This window comes from Bos indicus x Bos taurus, chromosome 25 (assembly GCF_003369695.1).
Source record: "Bos indicus x Bos taurus breed Angus x Brahman F1 hybrid chromosome 25, Bos_hybrid_MaternalHap_v2.0, whole genome shotgun sequence".
In the NCBI taxonomy this organism is placed as follows: Eukaryota; Metazoa; Chordata; class Mammalia; order Artiodactyla; family Bovidae; genus Bos; species Bos indicus x Bos taurus.
Genome location: NC_040100.1, coordinates 840,849 through 854,215, shown reverse-complemented (window position 1 = coordinate 854,215; position 13,367 = coordinate 840,849). Strand labels below are relative to the sequence as shown.

General features: G+C 58.8%; 1 protein-coding gene across 5 annotated transcripts in view; it reads left to right on the top strand.

The window, feature by feature from the left end:
• The window catches only part of C25H7orf50 (chromosome 25 C7orf50 homolog), a 68,834-nt gene that overhangs the window by 7,863 nt on the left and 47,604 nt on the right, over positions 1–13,367 (top strand). For 4 of the 5 annotated variants that reach the window (XM_027527272.1, XM_027527275.1, XM_027527274.1 and 1 more), the window contains exon 2: positions 4,824–4,967. In XM_027527272.1, coding sequence (XP_027383073.1) covers positions 4,824–4,967 — 144 coding nt within the window. Of the gene's footprint in view, positions 1–2,193; positions 2,311–4,823; positions 4,968–13,367 lie in introns of those variants that run through there. The other variant, XM_027527277.1, reaches the window with a different exon arrangement.

Sequence of the window (13,367 nt, the reverse complement as noted above, 5' to 3'; positions counted from 1 at the left end):
TGCTGAATCATAGCTCATCCGCCAGTTAATGGGCCATCTCGGTCGCTTCCCCGTTACGGATACTGTGACTTGGCGCTGTGGACAGCTGTGTTCAGAGTTCACGTGGGTCTGCTCGTTTCTCGGATTACGTCTGTCTGTATGTCGTCCTGGGCCCCGTGACTGTGTGACTTTTGAGGCACCGGCAGGCTGCCCCACAGAGTGGCCACGCCGCGTTCTGTGCACCAGCAGTGGCGCGGGCCGGTCTCGCATCATCGCCGACACTCCCGGGTCGTCTGATGCCGGCCGGCGTCGTGCTTATGAGGGCTGTCTTTGGATTTGGGCTTCCCTAATGAGGACCAGTGCTGAGCTCCTTCATGGCTCCCTGTCCAGTTGTGTCTCTTCTCTGGGGAATTATCTGTTCCAGCCCTTTGTCCATTTTTAAAGTGGGTTGTCAGCCTTTTTTATGGAGTTATGAGTTTTTCATTCATTCTGGATACAAGTCTCTTGTCAGATATGAATTGCAAACATCTTCAGTTCTGTTCGTTGTCTTTTTACTTTCTGGCTGACATCATTTATAGCACAAAATTTTCAATTCTGACACATTCGGTTTATCTTTTTTCTTCTGCTGTGTTTTTGGTGTCACGATGAAGAAACTGTTGCCTAATCCAAGGTTAACTTTGGCGTGTGTGTGTGCTAAGTCACTTTAGTCGTGTCTGATTCTTTTCGACCCCATGGACTGTAGCCCACCAGGCAGGAACACTGGAATGGGTTATCATGCCCTCCTCCCGGGGATCTTCCTGACCTAGTCATCGAACCTGTGTCTCTTACGTCTCCTGCAGCGGCCGGTGGGGTCTTTACCAGTAGTGCCACCCGTGAAGTTTTACTTCTGTGTTTTCTGAGAGTTTTGTAGTTTTAGCTCTACATTTAGGTTTTGATCCATTGTGAGTAATGATTTCTATATGGCGTGAGGTAGGGGTCCCGTTTCATTCTACATGTGGCTGTCCAGAAGTCCCAGTGCCCCTTGTGGAAGAGATTGTTCTTCCCACTGAATCATTGTGGCCCCTTGTTGACCATAAATGTAAGAAAATGTCATTTCCTACAGCAAATATTCCTTGTCTCAAAGGTCTGCATCACCATCTCTTGGGACTATTAAAAGAAACCTTTATATAGTATGGAAAAGACTTTTCTCCCCATTTTTAGCAAGTAGACTTAGTGATTAAGCTTTTTAATGATAGCTCAGAATGAATGCAGATCTAACGTAGCTTACATGGTAACCGGCGTGTAAACATTTGCTAAACTTCTCTTGCTTCTCCAGCAAGGTAATTGGCTGGCAGAGCCCTTTGTCTTTTCAGAACCCTGGGTCAACAGTCTCATTCTTTCGCGGTTTCTTCTTACACTAATGGGAGCTTGCAGCCTCTGGCTTGGGGCACTTTCCTAAGATAAGGGTGAGCGCTGCGCCTGCAGTTTCCGACTGCACGGGGGTGAGATCCTCTTGGTGTGCTGGAGCCATCGTGGGCCCCAGGGGCAGAGGGCCCGCTGCCCTGGCTCCGTGTTCTCTCGCCTGTGGCCTCTGATTGTCTGGCTTGGTTGTGGGTGCAGCTTGGTACCATGGTTCACCTCTCACTTTCCTCTCCAGACGTGGAATCTTAAGGTGCTCTGGCTGTTTTTTAGAGAGAGTGGTTTCTGGGTCCTTTCTGTTACAGTCACCCTTTTCGTAATCGCCACTTTCTGTAGCCCTCCTCGTTTCCTGACCTGTTTGTCTCTCCATGAGAACGTGAGCGCTCAGGAGCGGGTCCTCTGGGCCGCATGGTCCAGTCTGGAGCAGCCCCTGCACCTGGTCGGCACCTGTGTGGGGAGACAGTGACTGGCCAGCAGCGGGGGGCGGCGCCTGCCCGGGGGGCTGCTGGTGACCTGGGCGCGTCCTCCCTGCTGACATCCTGGTGGCATCTGTCCATCCGCGCCACGCTGAGTCTGCAGTGAGACTTATGCCTTGGGCGGGGCAGGGCAGGCAGGTGGCCCCTCGGGTGGCGCCTGGCCCCGGGCCTGGGCATGTTGCAAGTGCCCCCTCTGTCCATGTGGCCCCTCAGAGAGGCCCCTGCTGCCATCTGAGTCTGCTGCCTTTCCTGGCACCTGCTCACCCCACCCGCTGTGCTTTCTTTGCAGCGTTTGTCTCTGTAAAAGCATTGACTCGTTCACTCCAGTGGGCCTGGACTTCACACTCGAAGGGAAGCTTCTCGATCAAGGCTCTTACTTCCCTTGCTCTTTGCTCTGTGTTCAGCCTCCAGCAGCGCCTGGCACAGAACCAGCCCTCGATAAACACTTGTGGAATGAGTGAGTTACGTGTTTGAGCCCCCGTGCGGGAGTCCAAAGTGTATTCTGGTGTCCGAGGGAGGAGGCGATGGTTTGCATCTGTTCCGTGCAGGTAGATGTCCGCAATGAGCGTACCTCTATTACAGAGACACGGTGTACGCGTCGTGTGTGTAAGATGTACGTGTCACGTGCACGTCTATGTAATAACACACACACATGTAAAGATACACATATAAATGAAGCCGGGGGTGAGTTTAGAATGAATAATACAAAATACATTCTTGTAGTTTGTTAGAATAAAAGTTGATTCTAGTGGGACTTGTAGATAGAGTTTTAAAGGACTGGTATTTTTTTTTTAGATGAAGTTTTTCAAGTGTAAAACCTTGATAAAAAGCAAAATAAAACTGAGCTGCAGGGGTCCGGGAAAGCCCCTTGCAGCCCAGCCCAGGTATAAAGGTGGAGGTTGGTGTATGCGTCAGGCATTTGCCTGTGAGTCCGTGTGTGGCTTTCCCTGTTGTTTTCTCAAACACGTGATTAGACCGTCCTGGCGTTCTGTCCCACTTGCGTCTGTAGCACTGCTGATGGGCTTCGGTTATTGGGAGGGATTCCCTCTCCTGGTTTCTGCTGAACTACTCATCCCTGCTTGATCAGTGTGTGAGGAGGAGCGTGTGTGTGTGTGTGTGTGTGTGGTGTGTGTGCTTTGCACCAGGTCTGTGTGTGTGTGTGTCTGTGTGTGTGTGTCTCTGTGTGTGTCAGTGTGTGTGGTTTGCACCAGCTTTGTGTGTGTGTGTGTATCTGTGTGTGTGTGTCTGTATGTGTGGTTTGCACCAGCTCTGTGTGTGTGTGTCTGTGTGTGTGTGTATGTGTGTGTTTGCATTTGTGTCTGTGTGTGTGTGGTTTGCACCAGCTCTGTGTGTGTGTGTGTCTGTGTGTGTGTGTGTGTCTGTGTGTGTGTGGTTTGCACCAGCTCTGTGTGTGTGTGTGTGTGTGTGTCTGCGTGTGTGTGTGTCTGTGTGTGTGGTTTGCACCTGCTCTGTGTGTATCTGTGTGTCTGTGTGTGTGTCTGTGTGTGTGGTTTGCACCAGCTCTGTGTGTGGGTGTGTATCTGTGTGTGTGTATCTGTGTGTGGTTTGCACCAGCTCTGTGTGTGTCTGTGTGTCTGTGTGTGTGTCTCTGTGTGTGTGTCTGCCTGTGTGTGTGGTTTGCACCAGCTCTGTGTGTGTATGTGTGTCTGTGTGTGTGTCTCTGTGTGTGGTTTGCACCAGCTCTGTGTGTGGGTATCTGTGTGTGTGTATCTGTGTGTGGTTTGCACCAGCTCTGTGTGTGTATGTGTGTCTGTGTGTGTGGTTTGCACCAGCTCTGTGTGTGTGTGTGTCTGTGTGTGTGTGGTTTGCACCAGCTGCCCGAGGCCTCCACCCCAGCACCTTGTAGCCTGCACGGCAGGATGCTCACGGCGTAGCTGCTGCAGCTCAGAGACCGTCCTGTTTCCAGCCCCTGTTGGGCACCACCTGCAGGGGCAGCAGGTGGGGTGGGGGTGGGAGGAGCAGGTCATTTCTGCGTCTGGCCCGGGGTGGGCTGGGCCTTGTGGAAGGCCTTCTAGACCCCGTCCCTCGGAGGTCCCTGCAGCCGACGCCCCTCAGGTGGGAGGTGCTCCCTGCGCCTGCCCCGCTCCTCCAGGCTCTGGCACCTCCGTGGTCTTCCTCGCTCTCTCAGTGTCTGGTCCCACAAGGAAAGCTGGTTCTGGAGTTCACGGGCGTTCTTCTGTCCGTACGAGGAGCTTGAGGTAGCCCTGCGCTCGAGGAGACAGAGCAGGCCTTCTCAGACCCATGTTGGTCCTTCACAGAGGCCCGTTGGGGCTGCTTCCACCGCCATGGAGGTCACCCTGAGTCGTCCGGCCACCTCCAGCCGCGGGTGACCGAGGCCCGAGGGGCTGCCCGACGGCCACCTCCAGCCGTGGGTGACCGAGGCCCGAGGGGCTGCCCGACGGCCACCTCCAGCCGCGGGTGACCGAGGCCCGACGGTCGCCGCCAGCCTGTGGGGCAGCAGCTTCCCCCGGGGGAGTGTGAGCTGACCTTGACAGTAGAAAGCGGGAGTGACGCGAAGGTCATTAATTAGCGAATAGACCAGTGTTCGCAAGTTTTGGAAAATTGGCATCCTGCCACTAAAAAGGATATTTCTTTTCCTATTTTGGGGGGTGGGGGCGGCACTGCATGGCTTGAGGGCTCTTAGTTTGCCGACCAGGGATCAAACCTGTGCCCCAGAGCGGAAGCATGCATGGCGTCTCAGCCACCGCACACCAGGGCTGTCCCTTCGTTTACTCTTAGAAGCCTGCGTTCATGTTGTGACGGGAGCTGTGTTACATAAACACTCAGAAAGACTGGACACACTGTAAGCTGTCCACAGGCGATGGAGAGGGGGTTGGCTTTGTAAAAATGATGGCGTATTTCCCATACATCCTGAACTAGCTCCGTATTTCTTTTATAACACCCTGTTCTTTCTGTTAATGAGAATTTTTATTTCCTGTGTCTTTACAGTTTGTCTGTTGCAAGATGGCAAAACAGAAGAGAAAAGAGAGCGAAGTGGCAGAGAAGAAGAGCAAAAAACTGAAGAAGGTGTCGGCTGTAGAGATGCCAGCGGCATGCGAGGCCCTGCCGGGCACCGGGACTGCCCCTGCCGAGGTAGGTGAGGTGGGCACGCTGGCCTCGCCTGTCTCCGGACCTGGGAGGGCACTTGGTGGTCACGTGGCTGGTGTCGGGGTGGACAGTCCCCGGCAGACATGCACAGTGCAGACGCAGCCATGGGATAGGTCAGAGCCGCAGGAAACCGCAGGTTAGAGCCACAGAGCTGCCCTTTTCAGCCTCTAGACCTTGGGGTGCTGGGGGTGCCGGTGTGATGGGGTTCCAGTGGCCCGGCGGGGTACCGGGTGGTGAGGCTGCATGCAGCTGGGCCTTGAGGCCCTCGCACGGGGAGGGGCCCTGGCCTGGGGGGTCTGTGTTTGTTTAGAGGTTACATCTAAACGTGTTCTGAATCCGGTCAGGAACGTGTCTCGTCTAAAGCTGCTGCCGCCGCCACCAGGCTCTGGGTGTAACTTTTCTCTGTGCCGAGCTGACTCTGACCCAGTGTGTTGTTGATCAGACGGCATCAGTTGTCACAGGTCCTGAGGAGTCATTCGACAGCAAGTGACAGTTGATGGACACACCTCTCTCTCGCCCGCGTGGCAGGTGAACGTGCCTACCGGGGCGGGCCTGAGCAGCCTCCGGCCCTTGGGTCACCCGCGAGAGCGCCCAGGGACCACAAGGAGGGCAGCGTCGTCGGCGCCGCCCCACGACGTGTCGGGTGGTTTGGGGCCGTGGTCAGACCTCCCTGTGAGGATCTGCTCTTAATCAGCCACTTGAGTGGGGCTAGTCTGGTCTTTCTGGGAGAACGCGATGGAAGCCCAACCTGGCGGGTGGGGGGCTTGCTGGGCTTGCTCACTCTGGGGAACTGTGTCTCCAGCTCTGTCTCTGTTTCGAGCCTGGGCCGTGTGCAAGGCTGGAAGTCTGGGCGCGCAGCTGGCCTGCGTGTGCAGTGAGGCCGGCAGCGCCGTGTGGGGCGGGGCTCATGCAGGACTGTCGGGACCCCAGGGCGCTGTCCTCTGGGCAGCTCTGTGTCCTGGGGAGGCACGCCCGCGCCCCCCTCCACGGTGGGTGGGCAGGTGCAGGTGCTGAGGGAGGGACCCCTGGGTCGGGGTCGTCTCAGCTGTCGCTGCCCTGAGTCAAGGTGAAAGTCAGGCCAGCCTTGGGGACCCACCGTCCCGGGTGCCCCTTTCCTGCCTTCTCCTTGGTGCCCACCTGGCCAGGCGCCCCCGTGCCCACAGGCTGTGCTGAGCTGGCGGGCCGCGTCCCCGGCCCTGTGTGTGCTCCTGCCTGGGCTCGCGGCCAGCCGTGTCCCCAGGCCCGTCCTTGTCGTCCTCGCCTTCTCTGCCGCTGGGGCCCAGTTTCGTCAGTGCTTCTTGGTGTCCAGACCCCCGATGGAGACTGGGCTTTTCCAGCTATTCCAGCTCCCGTTCAGGGTCCGGCCCCGAATCCCTGCAGAAACTCAGGACACGTGGATTTCTCCGGCCTGTTCCAGGATACAGTGCTGCTGTTTCTAGTCTCTGAAATGAGCACCACACTGTCGTGCTTGTGACGTGTGACTGTGTTGAGATTTCCCGCTCTTGGTGTCTCTGCTTGCCAGCTGCTCGTCCCTAGCAGCACCGCGGAGCCGCCCGGGTTTGTGGTGAATATGCATGTGTGGTACATCGCTCAGTCGCGTCCAGCTCTGCGGCCCCGTGGACTGCAGCCCGCCGTGGGATTCTCCAGGCAAGAACACTGGCGTGGGTTGCCGTGCCCTCCTCCAGGGGATCTTCTCACCCAGGGATCAAACCTGCATTTCTTGCACTTCCTGTATTGGCAGACAGGTTCTTTACCGCTAAGTATGGCACAGTTTACAAGTTCTGCCTAAGACCAATAATGATCCTTAAATTCAGGTGATTTTTTAAAAAGTGATCATTTTTTTGTTATTTAAGTGCTTGTTGATTGAAAGATTTGGAAAACAAAAGCAGGGAGAAGCTGGCGTTTCCCTCCCGGCAGCTGAGTGCGGTCCCGTGGGGCCGTGCTCTGCAGCTTCCTCATTGGCCCCGGGGGCGCTGGGGAGGGGGTGTCTCCGGCAGCCCCTCGCCCCGCCCCGCTCGGCTCCGGGCTGGTCTCCAGGGTCATCCTCTGAGGAGACGGATGCTGCTTCCTTGAGACCACATCCTGGTTCTGCTCATCAAAATGCTTCTTCACCCGCTGGGCCTCTGGTTCTCGTGGGAAGCCGGGGAGCCGCCGGGCCCTGCCTTTTTAAAGGAGGGACCCTTCCATCTGCGCGGGGTGGGTGATGGGAGCCTGTGGAAAAGTACTGCCCCGCCCGCCCCTGCTGGGAGCCCGAGGAGCTGCTGTGCTCCCGAAAGTGCTTTCCGGGGACCCACGGGTGCCTGTGCAGTCACTTCCCACAGCATGGCCCCTGAGCTCCCGCCGGGAGGGCTGAGGGTCCCCAGGGGGGTGCCCCGCAGCAGGGCCAGGGGTACCTGGCTCGGGCTGTCCCTGGCGCGTCCCTTTCTCTGTCCCCACTGCCCTGCTGTGTCGGTCCACAGTGCGTGGTGTCTCTGCAGCTGGGCCCGTCCGCTTCTCAGTCCCAGTCGGCACAGGTCACCATATTGACCCAGGGCATAGGGGAGCAGGGCCCATGGCCACGAGTGCCCCCCACCCCTGTGCTAGGTCTGCCGGCCATGTGGCTGGCTGCTTCTGTCGGGTGGGGCCCTGCCCTGCCCTGCCCCGCCCTGCCCTGTCCCAGCCACTTCCTGGTCCTCCTGGAGGGGCTCATGATGTAGATGCTTCGCGGGTCTTTCTGTTTCAAGGGTGGTGCTTGAGTCATGGGTCCTGGGGTTGGTCCATCTGCCCTTCTCATAGCTTCTTAACTCTCCCTGTGAGCTGGGCGGATAGCCCCTTCCAGACGGTGCTCCGGCTTGACAGGCAGGAGGACGTGTCCAGGCAGCATGACATGCGTGGAGGTGAGGGGTCTCCAGGCCACGGCTCCCCCACCCTGGGGAGATACCAGCGCAGACACTGAGCCACATGGCTGGGGCGAGACGCCCCAGGGCAGCTGTCGCCCTGGAGCCAGTACCGGCCTGCCACCAGGGTCACGGGCACCTAAGCTGAGCTGGCCGCCTCGCGCCACTGTCTCGACAGGCTGCCTGGGGATGGGGTCAGGGGCCCTGTGGGCTGTGAGCCCAGCCCTCTGCTCTTATCTCACTAAGACTAGTTCTTTATGTTTGCAAAGCCTGTTTCCATTGACAGAAGCGCCTTGACCTTGGGTTCTTGGGGCCTGAGGTGCCAGGGCAGAGGTGTGAGGCGTTGCTGGTCTCACAAGGGGGCTGGCCGGAGAGGCTGGGTCCTGGGTACGGTCCCCAGGTGGCTGGGGCGGGGAGAGGCCTCACCGGGGTCCCCGACTGAAGCGGCACTGCGCCCCACCCCCACCCCCGCTCCGGGCAGTGCCGTGTGGGTGGTGTGTTGACCCGCTGGCCCTCTGCCCGAGTGGCCGTCGGGGGTGGGGAGGCCCACCTGTGCTCCGAGCACGGTCCGTGCGCCCCCAAGCCCGGGCCCCCGTGTCCTCACGGGCCTCGCTGACTGGTGATGAGGCAGCGGGCTCCTGTGACCTCCCGTGTGCCTGGGGGGACGGAGGCAAAGCGGGGCCTCTTGGCTCCTTCCTTTTAACCTGGAAGAATCAGACAGGAATTCTGTGGGCATGAAGCCCACATGTGCTTCATAAAGCCATCAAGTGAGGCTGTGAACTTCCTGGCCTTGAGAATTTGCTCAGTAAAGTGACTTCATACCAATGGTATTTGCCTCAAGAACCGTCACTGGTCTGGCAGCGGACTTGTGGTGGTTGTCACGTGCGGGTGAGGGGTTGCCGGTCTGTGTTCTTAGCAGCAGCTCCCTCTCCCACTGTTCTCGTCTCCTGCTCTGTGAGCACAGAGCGCTCGGTGGTCAGCCGCGGGGGGCTGCGAACCGTGGGCTTCCGGAGCTGAGAGGGTTGCGGGCCTAGGATCCTGAGGGCAGAGACCCTGAGGGCGGCCCCTGCCCCGGCCCCCTTGCCCCTGAACTCAACGCACACTGTGTGACCGCTTCACACCGAGGTCTCGACACTTGGACTGTGGCCAGTTCGGGGCTGTTCTGGATGTGCTGTGTGCAGGGGCCTCTGTTTCTGTTTTTCCTGGTGGATTCGTAGGACTGGGAGCATCTCCGGAAGCGTGTGTTACGAGTCTGTGCGGCTGCCAGTCGTGGGAGAGTCTCCGAGTGCTGTGTGCTCGCCAGTGCTTGCCGTGTCCACCGCGTTTGCAGTCTTGGCCTCTCTTGGGGGTGTGGTTGTGTCTTACTGTGTGTGTAGGCTTTTTTTAAAGCAGCTTTATTGGGGTATTGACAGAGTAGACTGCAGATTTCTTTATTTTTGAATCTTACTGAGGTGTGGTTCATTTACAGTGTATTCAGTTCTGCTTTACAGCGCAGTGGCTGAGTTGGGCGCACACACGTCTCCCCTCTGCCCTCCTTCCCCATCGTGCTTTATCACAGGACAGTGACTGGGGCTCCCGTGCTGCCTGTGCAGCGGGGTCCTGTTGTCTGTCCAGCCCCGTGGGAGCCTGCAGGCCCCAGCCCGGCCGGCCCTCCCGCCAGCCCCTTGGCGCCGCAGGTCTGCTCTCTCTGTCTGTGAGTCTCTCTGTTTCACAGCGAAGTCTGTGTCGTGTTTTAGGCCCACGTGGGAGTGATGCGTGTGGTGCTTGTCTCTCTGACCTCGCTGGATACGGTGATGTCTAGGCCCAGCCGTGTTACTGCCAGTGGGGTCGTTCATTCTTTTATGGCTGAGTGGTATTCCACTGTGGCGCCCGTGGTAAAGAATATGCCTGCCAGTGCAGGTTCTATCCCTGGGTTGGGAAAGTCCCCTGGAGAAGGAAACGGCAGCCCACTCCAGTATTCTTGCCTGGAGAATCCCATGGACAGAGGAGCCTGGCGGGCTGCAGCCCGTGGGGTCGCAGAGCCGGACGCGCCTGAGTGAGGACGCAGTGTCCGTGTGCGTCCGTGCCACGCCGTCTCTGTCCGTTCATCTTCTGGTGGACGTTAAAGTCAGCTCCTTGTCTTGGCTGCTGTGAACAGCGCTGCAGTGGACACTGGGGTGCCTGTATCTTTTCAGATTAGTTTTTTCCAGGCACACGCCCAGGCGTGGACTTGCTGGATCAAACCACAGCTCTGAGTTTAGTGTAAGGACCCTCCACGCTGTTCTCTGTGGGGGCTGCTCCAGGCTACACTCCCGCCATGTAGGAGGGTTCCCTCTTGTCCACACCCGCTCCAGCATTTGCTGTTCCTGGACTTGTCGACGGCAGCCGTTCTGACCAGTGTGCGCTGGTGCCTCAGCCGTCTGAGGTCGCGTCGGAAGCTGCAGACACTGGGGGCACGAGTGCTCTGTACCCAGTGCCCCTGTTGATAACGGGCTGTGGCGTCACACCCAGGAGTGGCGTCAGTGCCGCCCATGAGCGTGCTCAGACGCCACCAGCTGTGCACGCGCGTGTGCGTGTGTTTCTGCGCAATGTGACCGCAGGTGTCACAACCCAGCCCTGCTGTGACCAGCGGCTCCCAGGGCCACAGGGAAGCTTGTCTGGAGTCCTGGCTTTCACTGGTGCAGTGCTGGGAGCATCCACGAGTGCGTGTTCCTGTCTCGGGGGAAACACCTGGATGTGACCGCCGGTCACGCGGGTCACGCGTGTGCAGCTGTTCAGGCCGCCGCCCCCTCCACGCCCCTGTCGTCCATCGTTGGCGGGGGGCCTGGGCCGGCTTCTCCGCGTCTTCCAGCGTTTGCCGTCTCGCGGTGCTCACGTTGATGAGGACGGCCTGACTTGTCCCAGGAACGGGCGGACTCTTGCTTTTCCAGGCTTGGAGAGACGAGTGCTGTTGTCTTTATTAACCCTTGGAACTGCCGGGCGGGTGTGTGACGCACCTTCCTGGCCTGCTGGCAGCGCCATCTGCTGCGTCCACGCTAGACGCGGCCCTTGCCCCGCCTGCGGTGTGATTGCGGGCCCTTTTCCAGGACGTCTTCGGGGCTGCGCCCACGGCCCGCGGTCTGTTGGGCTGGCTGTGAGCTGTGGGCCTGCGTCTCTGAATGGGCTCTCTCGGTCTGTTGTTGCCTCTGGGCCTTGGGGTGGAGCTGGAAGCCGCCCAGTGCCCCCAGCCCCGGGCCCTCTGCCCTTCTTCCCAGCCCCACGCTCGCCATCCCCACGTGGTGTCTAAAGCTCGAATTGCCGCCCCATCAGCAGAGCTGTGTGTGTGAGCTCTGCTTCCTCGCGGTCAACAGAAAATAACTCAGCAAAATGTAATTTAAAAAAGCAGTGTTTATTATTTTTCCTGAGTTATACATGGACAAATGGATAAAACAGAAAAAGGAAATAGGACCATGCCGAAGCAGCCAGGCAGGAGCCGTGCCAGCCCAGGGGGACTGTGGCTGGCACCGGGGTGGGCACGACGCCCTGCGTAGACGCTCTATCTTTTCCGTGTGTGAGGCGCCACGCCAGCCCTGGGCGGTACCACACCTTCCAGGTTTCCTAGTGCGATTAGGTGAGAAGGTCACGCGTGGTTGTTGCAATTTCACTTCCTCTGCTTCCTGCCTTGAGCGGCTCCTGGCTTCTTTCTTGCGAGCTGCCTGGGTGTTTTTACCGGCTCTGTTGCACAGCTCACCGTCTCCGTATAGATTTGAGAAAACATCTCTGCTGAGAGTGCTTTGTCCTAACAGTTCAGATATTTTTCCAGCTAAGTTATTTGTATGGCTTTGAGCCTTAGACAGCTCTGCGGCCAGCTGCCCAGCCTCCCCGACGTGTGCTGGCCCTCTGGTGCCCGGGTCAGTATGGGAAGGGGGTTCTCCTGTGAGCACCGGCTGCTCGCTTGCTGTAAGACCTGGAGGACCCCGATCCCCAGCCCCAGCACCGGACCGTGGCCTGTTCTGTCCCCTCCAGCAGCCTGTGTCCAGGACCAGTGTACCTGAGACCCGGCTCCTCACCACTGCTGTTCACTGGGTTCAGCTTCCCGCAGACCAGGGGCTGCCTGGAGGGGCTTCGCGGGGGCGCCTGAGTGAGCAGCTTGGCCTCCGGGCCTGTTCCCTTCTCCCCAGAGCAGCCTCTCTGCCGCCGCCACACCATCTTCCCTGCGGTGGAGGGCGTCCTGGGTCTGGCCACTCCCGCCCAGCCTGTGCATCCGCCGCCTTTCCCACTGACCACACGGCTCCCGACTTTGGTCCGTCCGCGGTCCCAGCCCTGCTCCCTGCAGTGTGAGCAGAACCCAGCCTGAGCCTAAAAGGTTCCAGCCTCCGTCTGCCTGCCCCTCCAGCCGCGGGTGGCCAAGACTGGGCCCAGAGCTGTCCCCTCCCCCAGCTCAGACCTGGGACACAGAGGGGCTCGAGGGACCTGGGGGCTTCTCCTGGGGGGTCCAGATCACCCGCTGGTGCCCAGAGGCGCCTCAGGGCCTGGCCCCATCCGTCCCTGCAGGCCCACTTCCCCCTCATCACCCCTGCGTCTCAGGACGTGGGGAGCAGAGCCCCTCGTCCCAGGAGGGGCTGCTGTGTCTGCCTTCTGAATAAACAGCATCAGAATCATCAAGGGAAGTTTCAAAGGGCCCAGTTCTGCCCTTCTGCCCCTACGCGTCCCCTCTCGGTCCCTCCAAGGTGTATCTGACAGGCTGTGTATCCTGTCCTTTCTGACATCGCCCTTGATGTAACCTTTAAAGGCAAAGCCCCCCCGCTTTATCGGCCCACTGGGCCTGGCCCGCTCCCATCCCCGTGCGGACGGTGTGGCCGTGAGGCGTGCAGAACGCACACCGGCTACCTTGCCTCAGGAGGGCCCCTCCCTGTGCCACGCTCCTGGAGGCCCCGGCCTGTCCCCCACCCTCAGCCCGGGGCCCACTTTCCTGGGGTCTGCCGTGCCCGGGCTTTGGGAGGGGGCCGCAGTCCCTTCCTGAACTTGGACGTCACCATGACCCCCGGCCATCTGTGAACTGGGGTTTTTAAAGCTTCAGGGGAGCTGTGCTCAAGGGTGCTTGTTTGGGACGTGGTGTGTCACCACGCCTGCCCCCGGTGTGTGCAGAGCAGAACATGGGGGCAGGGGAACACCCCATCCTGTTGTCTCTGCCAAGACCACCTCCACGTCCCCACTCGTGGGAGCCCCTTGGCTTATTGTTCTCGAGAGTTGACGCCACGTTCGTTTCAGGAAGCGAGCTCCATCAGAAGGGTCACTCCTAACTGTACAATGTTACTCAGTGGCCCATCAGATAACGCACTCGAGAAAGTTCTCTAATTTTGGGTCTGAAATGCCAGAATGGACAGATGAGGCCCAATATTTGTTCAGTCTTTCAAAAGTATTTTTGCAGTGGAATGAAAAGAGCTCCCAGGACGGAGCGCTCACAGCTGGGAAAACAGTTGCTGCTTTGAAGACGGTTTTCCCAGGCACAGGGCTCACGTCTCCTGCTGCGAGGGGCAGAGATGGCGTC